This window comes from Rosa chinensis, chromosome 4, assembly GCF_002994745.2.
Source record: "Rosa chinensis cultivar Old Blush chromosome 4, RchiOBHm-V2, whole genome shotgun sequence".
Taxonomy (NCBI): Eukaryota; Viridiplantae; Streptophyta; class Magnoliopsida; order Rosales; family Rosaceae; genus Rosa; species Rosa chinensis.
The window spans coordinates 56178083-56195476 of NC_037091.1; the positions used below are offsets into that span (position 1 = coordinate 56178083).

Below are 17394 nucleotides of genomic sequence, written 5' to 3' on the forward strand. Positions count from 1 at the left end.
CTTCGAGCTGATTCGAGTCGGTGGAGGAGGTGGCGACTACAAGGTGACTCGCCACAAGGTCCAACTCGTAGTAATAGTGTGAGGGTTCTTGGGTTCAAAATCAAAACGACGATACGTCATCTCTCCTCTCTCTCTCTCTCTCTCCGGCACGGCTGCACGGCCCCTCTATTCTCAGCCTCTCTCTCAGTCGCCGGTGACATTGTTGATTTGCTACCTCGCTGGTAAGTCGAATTTCTGGGTTTTAGACTTTTAGTTGATTTGCTGCCTCTCTCATGAATCATGATTCTCACAATCTCACAATTTCTAGGTTTACACTTTTCAGTCGAAGGCTCGAACTCTTCACTCTTGGTTTGCTCTCTTCGACTCTTCCTCAAGCTGTGATTCTGTGAAGCTCCGTGACTCAAGCTTGGAGAAATTTGGGTTCGATTTCTGGGTTCAAGTTCGGTGATTCTTCAAGCTCAATTTATGGGTTCGAATTTCTTGAATCTCTTGTTAAGTTGCTGGGTTCGATTAAGTTTCTCATTCTTAAGTTTTTGATTTTGGGCTGTGGTGTTTCTGGGTTCAATTAAGTTGCTGGGTTCAAGCTGTGTTGGACGACTTTGCTTACTGTATCTGTTTTGAAATATCAATATTTGGCCTCTGTATCTATTTTGGATGGGAATTGAATCAATTGATTAATTAATAATTGAATTGCATTTGTCTTGGCCTCTGTGAATGAGAATTGAATCGATTGATTGATTGAATTGCATATTTGCATCTGTTTTGGCCTCTGTTAATGGGAATTGAATCGATTGATTAATTGAATTGCATTTGCATCTGTTTTGGCCTCTGCTGGGGGCTTCCTATTTGCTGATTTCGGTGAGTAGTTTGTGTTCTATTTTGTATTGGAATGGTATTTTTTTTGTTTTGATTTTGGAAGATTCAGGTCCAATCGATTTTTAATTTTTTTAAATTTTGTTTCAGCTTTTGCTGTTCACTCTCTTCCCGTTGCTGTTGCTGCTCTCCGGTTTTATTGTTCACTCTGCATGCATCGATTGGCTCTTCTTTACCTATTTGGGTGAGTTGCTTCTTATGTTTCGCATATATTTTCTTTTATTTTTTACTCTTGAATTTGTTTTTTTAGCTTTTTTAGTTCTTCATATTTTTTGTTCAAATCCTTTTTAGTTTGGTTATTTGCATAATTGGTTTGTCTTATATGCATATGGTGGATGTTTGAGCATAGAATAAATTAGACAGTTGATGCATATGATGCACAAACCACAAATTGTAGAATGTTTGAATCAGGCAACACCCTGAACGTAAGGATAGGCATGTAGCTGTATGTCATTCTGATAATCCAAAGGGCACTGCTGAATTTCATCTGCAAACTACCGTGCTCGAGATTATGGTCCTGTTTTGGTAACAATTTTTCATTGCATTTTTTTTTTCTTCTGTTGATCATTCTTTAATTTGTTTCCACTGGGTATGTTATGTGTGGTTAAAAATCCTTTTAATGTGTATTTTCAGGAGTGAGGGCTGCGATGTTTGTTAGAGATGCTAAGGCTCTTTGTCCACACCTTGTCATTCTTCCTTATGATTTTGAAGCGTATGAGGAGGTAGGTTATCAGAGGACATCATTCTCTTATGCTTTAAATTACTGCTAGTATCTTCTTTGTTTCTTATATCCTTACTTTAGCAAGTTTAGTGGATTTCTATATTTCTATGTGTCATATGATCTATTGTGCAGGTAACTAATCGGTTCTATGACATTCTGCATAAGCACTGCAGAAAAGTACAAGTACGCTTTTGGAAACCAATTTTATTTATCTTTTTAATACTTACTTCTTCAGTTGTGTTTTTGTTAATATGCATGTTGTTGAATTTAGGCAGTAAGCTGTGACGAAGCATTTTTAGATGTCACATACTTGGAAGGGGTAGATATGGATATGTTGGCCTCAATTATAATACAAGAGATCTTTGAGACTACTGGATGCATTGCAAGTGCTGGTATAGCTAGAAATATGCTCATGGCTCGCCTTACAACAAGAACTGCTAAACCAGACGGTCAATGCAACATTCCTCCCAAAAGGGTATGCATTTCGTGGTATATAGTGGCCTTTTTTTTTTATCTATCTTTGCATTTCGTGGATGATTTGTTTTGTTAATGGTGGTGGTGATAGGATTGGGTATGAGAATTAAATGTTCAGGATCAGAAACTATATTCAATTAAATTGATGAATTGAATTTTTTTTTCTTTTGTTCATTAGTGCAATATGCAAGAAGGGATGGTGGGAAATCCTGTTGCTAAAACCATGAAGACTGTTTCAAGAGGCATGGCTGTTCTTACAGTTCCGTTTACCATGGAATTTCCAAAGGTACTTTGGCTGATTTTTAGTTTCTTTCACGATGTATTCTGTATGAGCATCTTTCGTGTTCTTTTTAGAATATATGTGAATAAAGCCTTGCAATTTCAAGCTGATGGCTTTGAACTTAATTGCACCTCCTCTTCCTTGAAACCAGAGTGTAGGCTGAGTTCCTTATTTACTGGCTATCATTCTTATGGGTGCCAACAATAGCAAAGACATACATTTAATCAAGCTTTGGTAACCTTTTTCCTTTTTCCTATCCTATGTGAAAGTCTTTATTTTTTTTCCTACTCCCTCCCCCCTCTTGTATTGTATATTTCTTTCTTTCCTTTTTCTTAATAATTTTACATAGTTCATAAAAAGTCATTAGGTACCATCCAGATTTTCATTTTTTCTTCCTTGTAGTGAGGTATTACTTTATGGCACAAGAAGCTTATAGCAGAAAGAGCATATTCAGGCATTCTGAGTCACCAAGTAATTATCAGGTATCGATGCACCCAGTTTTGCATGTTTCTGTGAAGTGGTTTTCGTTGTAACGTTTAGCTTCTTGTTTATGTATCTCTTCCAGCCACAATCGTGAATCGTAGCTGGTTCTGAAGGTATCGAAGGCTTCAACCTGCTCATGGAAATGGGGTGAGTTCTGCTTCCATTTATTCTTTTTATCCAACAGTTTTGTAGTTTTGCTATGTATCTTATGTATTGAGAACTATATATCACCTAAACATACATATATATATATATACATATATATATATATATTTTATATTGTATGCATATATATTCATCCTTTTACGTACGCATCATCTCTCTTTTCTTTTCATAAGATTTTGATGTCAAAGAACTTGATGAATGGTATGTGAATTACCATAATGACTACTTTCAAAGATAAATTGTTAAATTGTTTATAGTTGTTGCTAAGATGTTAGTCACTAGGGATAAGTTAAAGCTATGTGCATAATTTACAGATTGGTGCTAAAACATTCAGTTATCTTTAAAGTGAATCTTTTTGGGCCTATCAATGCTTAAATGTACATGAAAGTGAACTTTTCTAGTTGGTTTCAGGTGTGTATATTAGCAATATGTACAACTTCATGAGAGGTTTGCTTCATTTTGTCAGTGAAAGCAAACCAGAAAATAATGCCAGCAAGGATGTAAATGTAGGTTGCAAATAACATGCAAAGGTAATCTAAATTCATGCTTATTTAAATAGTTTGACCTGAAGACATCTCAGAGGCTATGGTGTCTACAACATTATTAGTACAAGCAATCTCACAGGAGCCTCTACGTGTAGCGAATACCTAGTTGTCATACAAAGCACACACTGCTATCTTCATTCACCACTATTTTTTTAAAAAAAAATTTGTGTTCATAGTGTAATAGTCCTGAAGTGGTTTGATGACTCTTTGTTTATTTGCGAATTGTAGAGACCTGCAGGGGAACAAGCTAACTGATCAAATCCCGGATGAGATTGGCAACTGTGCTTCTCTTATGTATCTGTAAGACCTCTCCTTCATGTTGACTTTCTTTGTTTATCCTTTTACTTGTTTTCCATTTTGGTTTTGCTAATTCTGTGTTGAAATGCAGGGATTTGGATGACAATTATCTGTCTGGAGACATACCCTTCTCGGTTTCAAAGCTTAAGAAGCTTAAGGTTTTGTAAGTGTTTAATCATAAATTTTCTTTTTGTTGTATGCATGCCGCAGAAATTCTTTGAATATTTTCAAGTGTAATTTGGTTTGATATATATTATCATTTCAATCTCAAGATTTGATATAATGGAATTAGCTTATTAAGATCATAAGTTTGAAAATGTCTCTGGAGGAGTTATAGATTTTCAGCATAAAAAATTACTTGATTCAGTAATTAACATGTTGCATCACTCAATCATCTATACTTAAATGTTCTTGATCTCTTATCTCCTAGTTTTCTCTTGTTTAGGGATGGAGTGAGTGAGTCACAGTTCAACCAAGTCTTGAATGTAGAATTGGATCAGATTATTGAGCTTTTAACAAAATCTTTCCAGGCTGGTGGTTCTTCCACAATGGGTCAGTCTCCTATTTCATTCATGTTTTTGTATCTGTGCATCAAGATAGGGTGTGATTTTGCTAAATTTTGATGTTCTTGTTGTTTTCTCGAGTGATCCTTTAAGCATTATTGTGTGAAAAGGAATTATATGATGAAAACGTATCATTAGTTTGTTACATCTGTCAAGATGAAATAAGTTTATAAGCTGATGAGGAACTCCCTGTCTAGTGTATATTGATTACTTCTACTTGGAGAGTTTTCTCTCTCCCTTCCATTGTTACTGTAAGACTGCTTAACATGATGAGAATGAATTCATGTAAATGGAATTTTGTAAAGACTATGTTGCTAATGAATAACTAATGCCAATGACCTGTACATAGTCCTTAAGTGGCCAATTCCTATGACTGGTATGCTATTCCAAGTTGGTCTGAATGCTTATGTTCAGCCATTTGTCAAAAGAATTGTTAAATTTTGTTTTGATGTTTCTATGCCTCTCTTTTGGACAACAGACTTCAGTAGTCTATGCATTGTTATTGTGTTTACTTTGCTGGCTGTATATGACATTACTACTGCTTGGTGATCCCTTCTGATATGAGGAACTGTCTGATAAGAAGCGATAAACATCCTTTTGGCTGCACCAGCACAGATTTCTTCTATTCCATTTTCATTAGACTATGTTCACATTCATGTGATTTGTTCATATACTCTCTGAATTTTTTTTTTTGGATTCTTTACAAGTTTTAAGGACACTTTTTTAACGTCCTCTATTATCTTTATTAAGTGTCCTGTTTTAGTTTTAAGGACACATGAGTATTTTTTTTTGTGTCCTCTGAAGGATTTAAGGACACCATTTCTGGAGCTTTTAGGACACAGTTTGTGTGTCCTAGTATCGAAAAGATGACATAGTTTCTAGAGCTTTTAGGACACAGTTTAGGTGTTCTCTTATGGATTTAAGGACACCACGTACACATCTATTAGGACACATAAACTGTGTCCTCGTATAGATAAGAGGACACATTTTCGGTGTCCTTGTTTGGGACTTACAATGACACCCGGATAGAGGACACGTTTTTAACGTGTCCTTGTATGTATTTAAGGACACGGTTTAGGTGTCCTTAAATCATGTTATTGTAGTGGTGGGTTTGGGGTTCTTAGTGGTATGTTTGTGCCATTGTTATAGTGTCACTCCCAGATACTATTGGATTTATCCTCGGTATTATTTTAAGGTCGATGTATTGGGGATCGAAGAGTTCCTACACGTGGTGTTTTGGGTCACGGTGTTGAAGGGAGTCTTTTCTTCTTGAGATTGGCTATAAGGATGTATGGAGACTTCTGGGTTGGTTTATCTGATGAGCTGTTGATATGGCGTTATTCCTGAGGATTATATGTGATATTATCGATGGCTTCTGGTGGTCAATATGGCGGTGATTTATCCTTATACGTGGTCTAGCTAGTTTGGGACACAGTATGAAAGAGGATGACATGGTTGTTTTTTGTATTGGCAGTGATCTACCGTGACTCTCAGGATTGATATCGTTTTGTAGCCCGAGGAATTGGGCGATTGGTTTGGTTAGACGTTGGGCCCACTTGGCTCATAGATGTCATGATTGTTGACGGATCCATAAACTGAGGTTGTTCTTAGGAAGGAGAGCGGGGAACTTATGTCCACCACCGGTCATTCTCATCTTATATAATCTTAGTATCTTGGAACAAAAGGTTTTCTCATTCTCAAAAAAGAAAAATTAAGAAAAAAAAAACTAGTTAAGGTACCTATTGATAAAAAAATAATAAACCATCGTGCTTGCCTATGCAGAGTTGCAAACTTTGTTGAGGAGCTGCTATTTACATCTTTCATATGGTACTGGGAAATGATCTTATCAATAAAATTCTGTTTCAATATATGTGCATCGATTAGCCATTTTCTCTCTGTACTACTAGATTTTATATTCAACATCGTGCCGAAGGGAACAACTTTAGTTTTGCCCATGTTAAGTTTTGGTGAGTTGACAGAGTGTATCCGGTAAACCTAATATGATTTTTTTTCCCCTTCAAGCTCAAGGAGCTAAGAACTTACAACTTTGAAATTCTCAAATTATGTATAGTAGTGTTTGCGTCATGTGGCTTATGTCAACCTCACACTATTTAACTATTTAAGGCAACTATATCGTAACTTGGTAATTTAGCTACTTGAACTAATTATGTTAAAAGCATAAAACCAAATACAAATCGTTTGTTAAACAGGTCTGATGATCAAGAAACCACATGTTTAGCAAAATAGGCTATGGCATTGATACAACACCACTTGTTTATAAACATGATAACATCTCTGTACTTAAAATTTAATCGTAGCAAATGCCAATATAAACAAGTGATACGACACCACTTGTTTAGACATGATAACATATCTAACAATAAGATAACGCAAAATGATAGTAAATAACACCAATAAGGCACATGCAATATATGGTGTCAAGCTGTATTTATCCTTCAAAAAAAAAAAAAAATGGTGTCAAGCGAGTTGATCCAAATAAAATCAGCTCAGTAAATGGTCAATTTTTTCCGACTTAAAGCGCAGATAAAACTCTAATTAATTTTGTGTCTTGTTCTTATTGTACCTATGGATCATTTTGTGATTTTTCGGTTATGAAAAACATGATGGGTTGAGTCATGATCTATTCGTACTTTTTTTCTTCTTCTGGTCAAAGAAGATAAGTAGTAGTGGCCAAAAGAAAAGCATAGTGATAAGTGTTTACCATGCATAGAAGAGACATGGTCACTAGTGACAAATTCTCTGCGTAAAAACCACCGCGCTTACAGATTAGGAAACCACGCCTCAGCTTTGAATTCTAGAAGAAGAAGAAACAGCAGGCTGTGGGCAACTAGAAACGCGTCGTTTCGAACTGTGTTTCCTAAAACGGCCAAAGTTGAAACGACATCCTCCCCTTTTCGCGTCGGAGACAAGTTGCACCTAGTAACAATACAGAATCTTTCAAACTTCTCCTCTTCCCATTTTGCCTTTAAAAATGGGCTCTCATTTTGTTCCTCGCATCCAATCCAACAGTACCTTCACAATTCTCAATCCTCAATCATTCCCTTTATCCAAATCCTCTACACCCTCTGTGAATTGAGCTCTACTCTGCTCAGATTTACCAACCATGGCTTCGGTAACCTACCTATCTCTCTCTCTCTCTGTGTTCTGTTGGTCAGTTCCATTTGATCAAAGATTGAAACTTTTTCAAGTGGAATTTTCTTCTTAGTGATTATATGGGTTTTAGGGATGTGGGTTTGCTTTTCTTCAGAAAAGAAGATTTCATTATATTAATTTTCAAGGCTAAAGTGCCTTAAATCAATGAACAAGTATTAGAAGACGGAAATGCCTTTCTATTGCCTAATGTTGATGTGAAAAAGTAATGGGAAAAGTACTTCTGCATGCTGTATGATGCTTACTTGTTGCATAATTGTGCCAAGAAGAGAAAAATCATTCTCTGGCAAAATTTATTAGTACTATGGTAGATAAAGTTTGAAACTTTGGTCGTGTTTACTTGTTGCAGCATCAGAGTGGAAGGGCTTTACCCAAATTTGGCGAGTGGGATGTGAATGATCCAGCCTCAGCTGAAGGATTTACCATCATTTTCAACAAGGCCAGAGCTGACAAGAAAAATGGTGGAAGTTTACTTACTGCTGCGGAATCATCAAGCAACTATGAATCCCGCAAAGAAAATAATACGCAAAAGTATCCCAAAAGGGTATGTTTGCATGGTTATTAATTCCAATTTAATTTCTTATAAGTCCATTAACCTAGCTACTGGATCAATTTAAACTGAAAATCTACATTTTGGATGCAGAACAAGTGGCTTTGCATGGGTTGTTAATTAAGCCCCCAGACTAATGAAAACTTGTGACTTTGGTGGGTGTTTTAGTACCAGTCTTCTGGATTATTGGCTACTTAAATTTTGCTCAGACAATTGTGAAAGAGCTGTGGTTCTTATTCTTTATATCTTGGTTGTTTTTGTCTCCTTGATGATGTAGATACTATATACGAATAAAACAAGTGTCATTTTTTTTGTTCTTATTCCCCTGAAGTGTTGATGCAAACAATGTGAAGAGACTGAAATACATACATAGATCTAATCCTAATTTCAGGCGATTATAACTTGGAATTCATATTATAAAAGAAGAAAAAGAAAATCATAAACAAATAGAGATAAAGAAAAAGAAGAACATATTTATTAGGTTGTCTTAGTTGATACAAGCAAAGAAAAAAAATAAAATAAATAAAGAGTGAAAGTCTCAAAGTATAAAAGCGACATAATCACATAAATAATATAAATTGTTGAATTATTGTTATTATAGTACCAAAGTATTTTTGAAATAAAAATCACACATGTTGACACTAAACTACTAAAGTGGTTAAAAGTGATAATAATATCAGTACTGTAGCTATAAGCCAAATGGGTGGAATAGATGACGAGAATTCTGCTCCAACAACAATTGGTAAAAGAACCTACTTCAGTTGGAACACCTCAAGGTGGCATCCAAGTGGATGGTTAAGTTACAACTTCAAGGTCAGGTGATATCAAGTGGGGATGGTTATTGGCCCAAAAAAAACATAAAAGTTTCGATCAATATGGAGAGTTTTGAGTTTTGATCCAGTTGATACAAGTAAAATAAATGTAAATATATGATTTAAAGATTAGTGACAATAATTTAAGAATTGATCACGCGAATTTCATTCGACAATAATATTGAATCATACATGTTTAAAAATTTTTCAACTTTCATTCAATTTAACACGGTGGAGATTTTCAAAGTACACTCAACTGGAGTACCATAAAATTTTGCCAAAATTATTTACTTATAATCACACTCGAGTAATTTGGCCATAATTTTGGTACACTTTCATAGCACGCGACTTGTACACTTTGTGATCGAGGTTCAAGTCTTCGATTTTGTCAAAAACAGACCGCAGATAGTTAGACCATGTTCCCTTTTGACCAAATGTGGGAATGCCAATTAATCTGCCGTGCCGATTTGGGCTCTGAAAGAACACCTTGGTGGGCGTACCGCGTTTTAAATTCTTAGTACTTTCTGATCCCGAACATGAGACAGAGAGAGACTCGATCATTGTTAACAATGAACTAGTCCAAACCCAGAAGTAGAACACCTACATATGCAAAGAAATGGCAAGCTGTGCAGTTCACGGTGGCTGTGTCAGCGACTACATAGCCGTCACTGTTTCAGCCATTTGCTTCATTCTGTGAGTGTTTTTCTATCACAGTGTTAATGGGTTTTCTTTGTTGTTTGTAAATTAGTTTGCTTTGGCTCTTTGGGATTATCATGGTGGGAAATTAGATTGTGTGTATCTGTTTGATTAAAAGTCTGGGCCTTTGAGCTGAATTGCAGAATATTTGAAATTTTCTGTGGTCAATGATTAGAAATGTTTAACAAAGATTGAATCTTGGAACAAATTTTGAATCTTTCTGAGTATCCAAGTTTATGGGGATCCTATTATTGCTTGTATATTTTGGCTGTGTTTAAAACATCGAGTCTTGAAAGATATATTTAGTATGGTGTTCAAAGTACTGAGGTTTTGATTTGTTTGCTAAAATGGGTCGTAGTTATCCCTGATACTTTAATTTTACAGAACAAACTTTGCTCAAGAGACTAACTGTGGTCATTTTCAATTTGTTGGTTTCTTTCTTTCAGGCTTGTTTCGCGGTTAATTTTTCCCTTTGTGGTTCACAAACTTCCTTGTGCGAAGCGAAGTGGCTTTTGGATTCCAGTGATTCAAGTTTTCGCCAGCTTCAACCTTGTGTTATCAATTGTGGTAGATTACTATAGATTTTGATGTTCACAGTTTATCTATAATATTCTTGATAACTTCAGCCACCATTGAAGCAACTCATGTTTTTATGCAGATGTCTCTCAATTTCCTGAAATTTGAAAAGAGACATTGGTGGCAGTCTTGCTACGTCTGGGCAGGTTATTCACAACTTTTGTCTTTGAAGTTGCTCTTGCAGTTTCTCATTTGTGAATGTTTGTTATTTTGTGCACTGCTTGAAGTTTCTGTTGCTTGCAGTCTGGATTGAAGCTCCACTTGGCTTTGGTTTGCTGCTGAGCTGTCGCATATCACAGGCCTTTCAACTATATTATATTTTTGTCAAGTAAGCAATCATTGATCACCAGCGTAATGATCTGATCTGAGAAGTATTTGATCAGATCGTTTTGCTGGTGTATCTCTATATGATCTGAAGATCAATTCATAAAGATATTTAGGTTTCATTTTATTGGATCTATGTGGTTAATTTGTTGCAATCAATATTTCAGGAGGTGTCTGCCACCAATCAGATCATATGTTTTCATTCCACTAATTCTCTCGCCATGGATTACTGGAGCTGCATGTGAGGTTCCTTGAATTTATTTATGCTATCCTACCTCTAAAGTTGCAGGTCTTATACAATGTCTCTTGTATGCTTTAGTTATCCATATCACAAAGCCTCTAAATCATCGGTGCCACATGGGGGCTCAGTGGATCATTCCGTCTATGTCCCTCCACACAACATATGTTGCCATTTTGGTTGCTTTCACTTGTGCTATTCGGCATATAGAGTTCAGGTTTGACGAACTCAGAGACCTCTGGCAGGGAATACTTGTCTCGGCCTCTTCTATTGGTACACTACTCAAATCTAGCTTTCATTTGTTCAATATATGTCATTATAAGAAACTTACTCTTCATTTCTAATGAAGAGGCTGTATGTCTTTCAATGCAAGTTCTGTCTACATGCTCTTTAGTTTGAATGATAAGTAGTCCCAGTGAATGAGATGTCACCAAATGATGTCCTATTAAATACCCAAGCACATCTAGTATATCCAAGTATAAAGTGTTTGTGTTTTGCATTTGCATAAGAGTAGTGCATACTCACATAAAACTTATAAGGGGACTATAAATGTGGATGAGTCCATTTCATGGGGGTCACTAATTGTCATCATTGTGGGAAAGTCAGTCATATGATCTGAATATATGCTTTAGGAGTAAAATCAAGAATACAATTAGCATCAAGATTATCCAGTCGTTTTGTCATGTTCCATTTTAATAACCTTAGAAAGGAGTAGGCACAGTTTCTAAGCATTCTCGATGTTTAGCTATTATGAAGTCTAGTTGCATCTGGTTCAAAAATTCTGGAAGAAATCCTGATGTTACAGAAAATATAGCATTGTCTTCTGTAAGCTGATTAGGCTGTATATCATATCTGAGTAACAAATTAAATTAGTATAACTTGTAGGCTGTGCTTTGTTAATTGGTTATCCTAATAACTTCCAGGAGTATGGGTGGTTGCATACGTTTTGAATGAAATTCATGATGATGTCTCATGGCTTCAAGTTGCCTCCAGATTTGTGCTCTTAGTAACGGTATGACTTATACTACTAGTACCTTTGTACTGGGGATAGAAGTCTTCCAACTGATGTGTTTTGAATACATTTCTTATGTATATGTTGCAGACAAGCATTCTTGTATTAGCTATCTTTTCGATATCAAGTTCACAACCTCTTCTATCGCAAATCAGCTTGAGGAAAAGGGAACCTCGAGCATATGAGTCAATGGGTCAGGCTCTGGGAATACCTGACAGCGGACTGTTAGTGCAAAGGGAACCAGCATGTGTCGTAGATCCTAATGAACCACTTGATAAACTTCTTCTAAACAAAAGATTCCGCCAGTCATTCATGGCATTTGCAGATAGGTGTGTTTTCTTCTTCAAGTTCCATTTTTTAAAATGCATTTGCAGAAAGAACATTTATGCCCAAATTATTCTCCAGTACAAAGAAATGGTTCAGGGTGTGAAAATAACCTTCTCCTGAACCTAACTGAGAAGTAATATATAGTGAATTTTCCAAGGGTCAAAGTAGTTCCATGCAGACAAATGGAAGTTACAGGATCTTCAAAGATATATATCTATCCATAAACTTCCGGCCAATCTATTTTCTGTAATGTTAATGAGATGAGAATTCAGAAATAAACCAATTTATTGGCTGGCAGACAATGTATTTATTTTATTCTATTGTTCTTCTTAATCACAGTTGTTTGGCAGGGGAGAGTGTCCATTTTTTTGAGGAAGTGCATGAACTCAGTAAAATACCTGTGGATGACCCTGTAAGAAGAATTTACATGGCACGCCATATCATTGACAAGTACATAATTGCAGGTTTGTTAGTTTGTTAATGATAATTATATTAGTTCTGTTTCTTTATGATAGACGTTACCTTCAACGGTAGTGGACTCACATAGCTAGGAGTTCACTTTCGAGTTAAGACTCATAAGTATGTGGGGACATGAATTTCAATTTTCCTTCTGCAGGGGCGGCAGTGGAGGTGAACATCTCTCACAGAACCAGACAAGAGATCTTGACTACTTCCAACCTGGCACAACCAAATCTTTTTAGTGACGCGTTAACTGAGCTAATACACTTGATGAAAATGGTGCGATGAATTCTTAGTGATTTTTGGCGAACTTTCAATTCTTTTAATACTATAGGAGTAATGTCTGAACTTTTATTCATTTTTTTTTTTTTTACTGTCTTTGATTTAGAACTTGGCAAGAGATTACTGGTCATCTATGTTCTTTGTGAAGTTGAAAGAAGAAGTCAGTATGAGATCTGGGGCCCAAGAACTGGAACAGATGAGAGGTTGGAACTACTCTCCCAGGTTGAGTTCTGTACATGGTGGTGATGATCCATTTCACCAAGAACAAGAACCACTTTCGATTGATTCTGGCTGCAACACTGAAGACCATGATGATGAACCAAGAATCATGAGTAGATTTTTATGAATGGTAAATTCGATCATACGAAGGGATCATGTATTCATAGTGTTAAATGTAGCTTACCTTCCCACTTCTGTACATAGATGCATTTTTCATAAGTTATAAAATGAAAAAAATAAAAATAAATAAATGAAAACAACAACAAAAACAAAAAGCTTACGATTTTGCCGGAAGTCTATTGTTAATTAGAATTTACTATTCAAAGTCGTGAAGTAGTTGCCGTCTTTTGTGTTGGTTATATTAATTATAAATATCAAGGATTGAGATTATCTTATAAGTGTTGGTTCATTTACACCGTCAGTGCATAGAATAATTATTAAATTTTCAAATGAGAAGTGTAAGGTATTAGCTGTGAGCTCTAATATCAGACTTTCTAGATTCACAACATTAGCCTTAGTTCCAACTTCCAAGATGCATGTGATTTTAATGCTCTCAAGTGCACTGTACTTCACGGCTTCACCGTCAACTTCTTTTAGAGGGTCGATGTGAATAGTAATTAGGTTATTAAATGTGAGTATGTGACTTGTGGAGGCCTTGGGGCTTAGAGTATGGTAGAAGCTTTCGATCGGTAAAAAACTACATAACCCGTGGACCTGGATCCCTAACGTTAATACTTAATACTAAAATGTTGAAACATCACCTATATTCTACGTGCAATCCCCATAACCAGTGGACCTGGATCCCCCAACGTCAATACTAAAATGTTGAAACATCGCCTAGCTATATTCTACGTGCAATCCCCATATCCCTTCCTTTATTTGGCCAATAGAGCAAATCCTCTCCTTTCAAAACTCCAAGCAACCCCCCAGAAGGCCAGAAGGAACTCTGTGTCAGCCAAACTGCGAGAAAGAAAACAAAATAGATGGTACATAAATCTACAGCTGCATGCGATATTCATGGGTACCCAACAACCCAACAACCCATCTGGCTTCTCCTTCTCTCTTCTCTTGGTTTCTTCATCTTCCTCAAACACTCCATCTCTTTAGCCCGATGGATCATCATAACTTTTCTCCGACCCGCTAAAGATCTGAAAAGATCGTACGGCTCTTGGGGTTTGATCACTGGTGCCACTGATGGCATAGGCAAGGCCTTTGCCTACCAACTAGCCAAGAAAGGCCTAAACCTTGTTCTAGTCAGCCGCAGCTCCAAAAGGCTCGAATCAGTCTCCGAAGAAATTCGATCCCATTTCCCCGATGTGCAGATCAAAACTCTTGCCTTCGACTTCTCACGCGACCAGGGTTTGGTTAAGTTGGTAGAAGAGGAGATCAAGGGATTGGACGTGGGAGTTTTGATAAATATAGTTGGAGTGACTTACCCGGCAGCTAGATACTTTCATGAGGTGGATGAGAAAATGTGGATGGATATTGTTAGGGTGAATTTGGAAGGTACAACAAAGGTTACCGTGGCTGTTGTACCCGGGATGCTTCAAAGGAAGAGAGGTGCCATTGTTAATATTGGGTCTGGGGCAGCCGTTGTGGTTCCTTCCCATCCTCTCTACACCATCTACGCAGCTACCAAAGCGTAAGCATAAACTTAATTAATTAAACCTCTTTGGTGATCAGACTAAGTAATTTAATTTTCAGATAAATTTTTACAAAAATTATCTCATTTAGAATACACTCCTTTTTACTTTCTCTTACTTCAATGTGATCATTTTTGTTTTGACATGTTTTTTGCCATTTTTTTCTTTTCTATTTGGCTCATGTTCATATCACTATGAAAAGAAAAAAAAAATTTGATTACCCTACAGAAGAATATATTAGAGAACTCATCTAACTATACAGTCATTTGCCTAGTATCATTTGATTTTTAGTCATATTAGTCTCCCTTTTATAAGTATGAGGTCCTGAGTTCCACTTACGGACGAGAAATTGTTGTGTATCTTAGTTATGAGAGTCATTCTAATGAGAACCACTCAAATGAGGACTAGTTAGGGGTTTTTATGTTCGACCCACTTTTCTATCACATTTTTGCAAATTAACATTTATGCAATTTTTTAACTAAATAGAAAATCGTTAAGACATTTATAATCGTGATTTATCAGTTATAAACATGAACAGTTCATATTTGACAGCTTTGGTTCGTCCATTGATTTGATCTAGTTTGATACCTTAACGATTAAAAATTTGAAAGAAAATTTTCAGAAGTGATTTACCATAAACATCTAACGGTTGATTTGCCGTAATGTAATCGAAAAGTGGGTCTCCCAAACCATTTATTAGAAAGTCTTCATTTTAATGGTCCTCATTAGAAAGTGGGTCTACAGATTAAGTTTCTCCAGCTTACCTCTTTGGTGTAATAAGGAAAAAAACTATATAAAGTCTTTTTTTTTTTTTTATAAGGAAAAAAAAAATTTGTATGGTACAGATGCAAATGTTATTACGAGTGTATCTACTTCATGATCTTGAATTATACATGAAACCAAAATAGTTTAGTTAAGAAAAATTGGTACTCCTTTCAAAAAAAAAAAAAAAACGGAAAATTGGTGATCCATATCATGGTGAGTTATTACGTACATGAACCCAAAATAGCTCAGTTGAGAAAAATTGGTAGAGACTAGTAGTAGATCAACTGAAAAATTGAAGTGTTATACCAACACGCACGTACTACAGCCAAAATTCGTCATAATAAGAGTTCGATCAGAATGTTAGTTCTGGGCTTTCTGGGATCTGGAGTTATGATGCATAAACTAATCATTTCATTCTCAGGTAAAACATATGGTGGGAGTGAGACATTGAAAGTTGAACTTTAATGCTCTTCCAAAGTTGCCAACGTCGTTGAAAGCAACTTTCACCAACCTTAGTAACTCATTCCACTGCGTACCTGAAAATGACCACCAAATCTTGCATGTAATTAATCTGTAGAAACTATTTTACTGTGCAGTTACGTGGACCAACTCTCAAGATCCCTGTACATGGAATACAAGAAGTACGGAATCGACGTGCAGATCCAGGTTCCGTTATATGTCGCAACAAAAATGGTGTCGAAAGTTGCTTCGATCGAGAAGTCGTCATTGTTCATACCATCTGCGGATGCTTATGCAGAAGCAGCAGTCAAGCGCATCGGATATGAAGCACGGTGCACGCCGTTTTGGGCTCACTCGCTTCAGTGGTGGTTCGCGCGGTTGGTCCCTGACTCTCTTCTTGATGCCTGGCGCTTCTATATCGGCTTAAACAGAAGGGGATCAGAAAGCCAGCTATCTAGCTAGGTTGAATATTTTCTTTCTTCCATATGTTTGGTATGTATTTCTCTCCATCTTTGATTGAGGGGAACAGTTTATATATGTGAACTGTGTTTAAGGAAAAGAGAATCAAGAGAGATTGATGAGAGAATTGTGTGTTTCATTATTGAGAATAGGATTACAAAGTACATGTTTTAATGATGCAAGAAAAACTATTCTGAATAGGACTAGGAATTCTAGAACATTCTCTCTTATTACAATCATGGAACTAATCCTAGTTTGATTAGGCACACATAAGTCGATTTCCTTTCAACACTCTCCCTTGTGCCACTTCAAACTTGGTGGTGACGCTTCATCCGTTGCCTCGTTAAAAACCTTGCTCGAGTGAAAAACCTTGTGGGACAAAAACAAGCTCGAGGAGGATAAAAAGAGTACAACACGTCATTCACTCTTCGAGATCGAACATATAGACATCATAACTCACCCTGATGTCGATATCTCCCCCTGATTGCTACAATCGTGGGAGTTCGGATAACTTTCTCAATCCAATGTTCTTCACATGTTTCTCGAAGGTGGATTTAGGTAACGACTTAGTGAATAAGTCCGCTTCATTATCTTCTGATCGGATTTAATTCACTTCAATCTTTAGAAGTGATTGTTGTTGCTGATTATAAAAGAACTTAGGCGATATATGCTTGGTATTGTCGCCCTCGATGAAACCTAACTTCATTTGCTCAATACAAGCTGCATTATCCTCATAAATGTATGTAGGTTTATCCGTGGTAGACTTCAAACCACAACTTCCTCAAATATGTCTAATTACAAATCTTAGCCATATACATTCGCGCACAGCTTCATGTAGAGCAACAATCTCTTCATGATTTGAGGAAGTAGCAATAATGGTCTATTTTGTGGACCTCTAAGATATCACAGTGCTTCCCATGGTAAAGAATAACCCGTTTGGGAGTGACATTTGTGAGGCTCAGAGAGGTACCCTGCATCAGCAAAACCCATCAAATCATCAT

General features: G+C 36.5%; 5 protein-coding genes and 1 long non-coding RNA gene across 6 annotated transcripts; all 6 read left to right on the forward strand.

Moving 5' to 3' along the window:
* The first annotated feature begins 123 nt into the window (after positions 1-123).
* Positions 124-1025, forward strand: LOC121052444. The gene is made up of 3 exons (XR_005809086.1): positions 124-221; positions 323-469; positions 964-1025. It is a non-coding gene; the product is annotated as an uncharacterized LOC121052444 (long non-coding RNA).
* A 310-nt stretch (positions 1026-1335) lies between these two features.
* On the forward strand, positions 1336-3800 carry LOC112200501 (DNA repair protein REV1-like). Its single transcript, XM_040517481.1, has 9 exons — positions 1336-1398; positions 1507-1595; positions 1727-1777; positions 1866-2069; positions 2247-2354; positions 2500-2582; positions 2751-2830; positions 2914-2978; positions 3770-3800. The coding sequence occupies exons 2-6, from the start codon at positions 1521-1523 to the stop codon at positions 2509-2511; spliced, it is 450 nt and encodes a 149-aa protein (XP_040373415.1). The 5' UTR covers positions 1336-1398; positions 1507-1520; the 3' UTR covers positions 2512-2582; positions 2751-2830; positions 2914-2978; positions 3770-3800.
* LOC121052445 (LRR receptor-like serine/threonine-protein kinase ERL1) lies at positions 3718-4915 on the forward strand. Its single transcript, XM_040517482.1, has 3 exons — positions 3718-3841; positions 3930-4001; positions 4284-4915. Exons 1-3 carry the CDS (start codon positions 3741-3743, stop codon positions 4459-4461), a joined length of 351 nt encoding a protein of 116 aa, XP_040373416.1. The 5' UTR covers positions 3718-3740; the 3' UTR covers positions 4462-4915.
* A 2419-nt stretch (positions 4916-7334) lies between these two features.
* Positions 7335-8442, forward strand: LOC112200806 (protein NOI4-like). Its single transcript, XM_024341816.2, has 3 exons — positions 7335-7534; positions 7922-8116; positions 8216-8442. The coding sequence occupies exons 1-3, from the start codon at positions 7526-7528 to the stop codon at positions 8240-8242; spliced, it is 231 nt and encodes a 76-aa protein (XP_024197584.1). The 5' UTR covers positions 7335-7525; the 3' UTR covers positions 8243-8442.
* A 906-nt stretch (positions 8443-9348) lies between these two features.
* Positions 9349-13353, forward strand: LOC112195745 (regulator of G-protein signaling 1). Its single transcript, XM_024335933.2, has 11 exons — positions 9349-9627; positions 10077-10197; positions 10289-10352; positions 10450-10534; positions 10698-10771; positions 10850-11041; positions 11692-11780; positions 11871-12109; positions 12447-12571; positions 12724-12845; positions 12955-13353. Exons 1-11 carry the CDS (start codon positions 9551-9553, stop codon positions 13192-13194), a joined length of 1428 nt encoding a protein of 475 aa, XP_024191701.1. The 5' UTR covers positions 9349-9550; the 3' UTR covers positions 13195-13353.
* Positions 13354-13932: 579 nt separating this feature from the next.
* Positions 13933-16559, forward strand: LOC112200261 (very-long-chain 3-oxoacyl-CoA reductase-like protein At1g24470). The gene is made up of 2 exons (XM_024341288.2): positions 13933-14709; positions 16072-16559. Exons 1-2 carry the CDS (start codon positions 14051-14053, stop codon positions 16394-16396), a joined length of 984 nt encoding a protein of 327 aa, XP_024197056.1. The 5' UTR covers positions 13933-14050; the 3' UTR covers positions 16397-16559.
* The last annotated feature ends 835 nt before the right edge of the window (positions 16560-17394 follow it).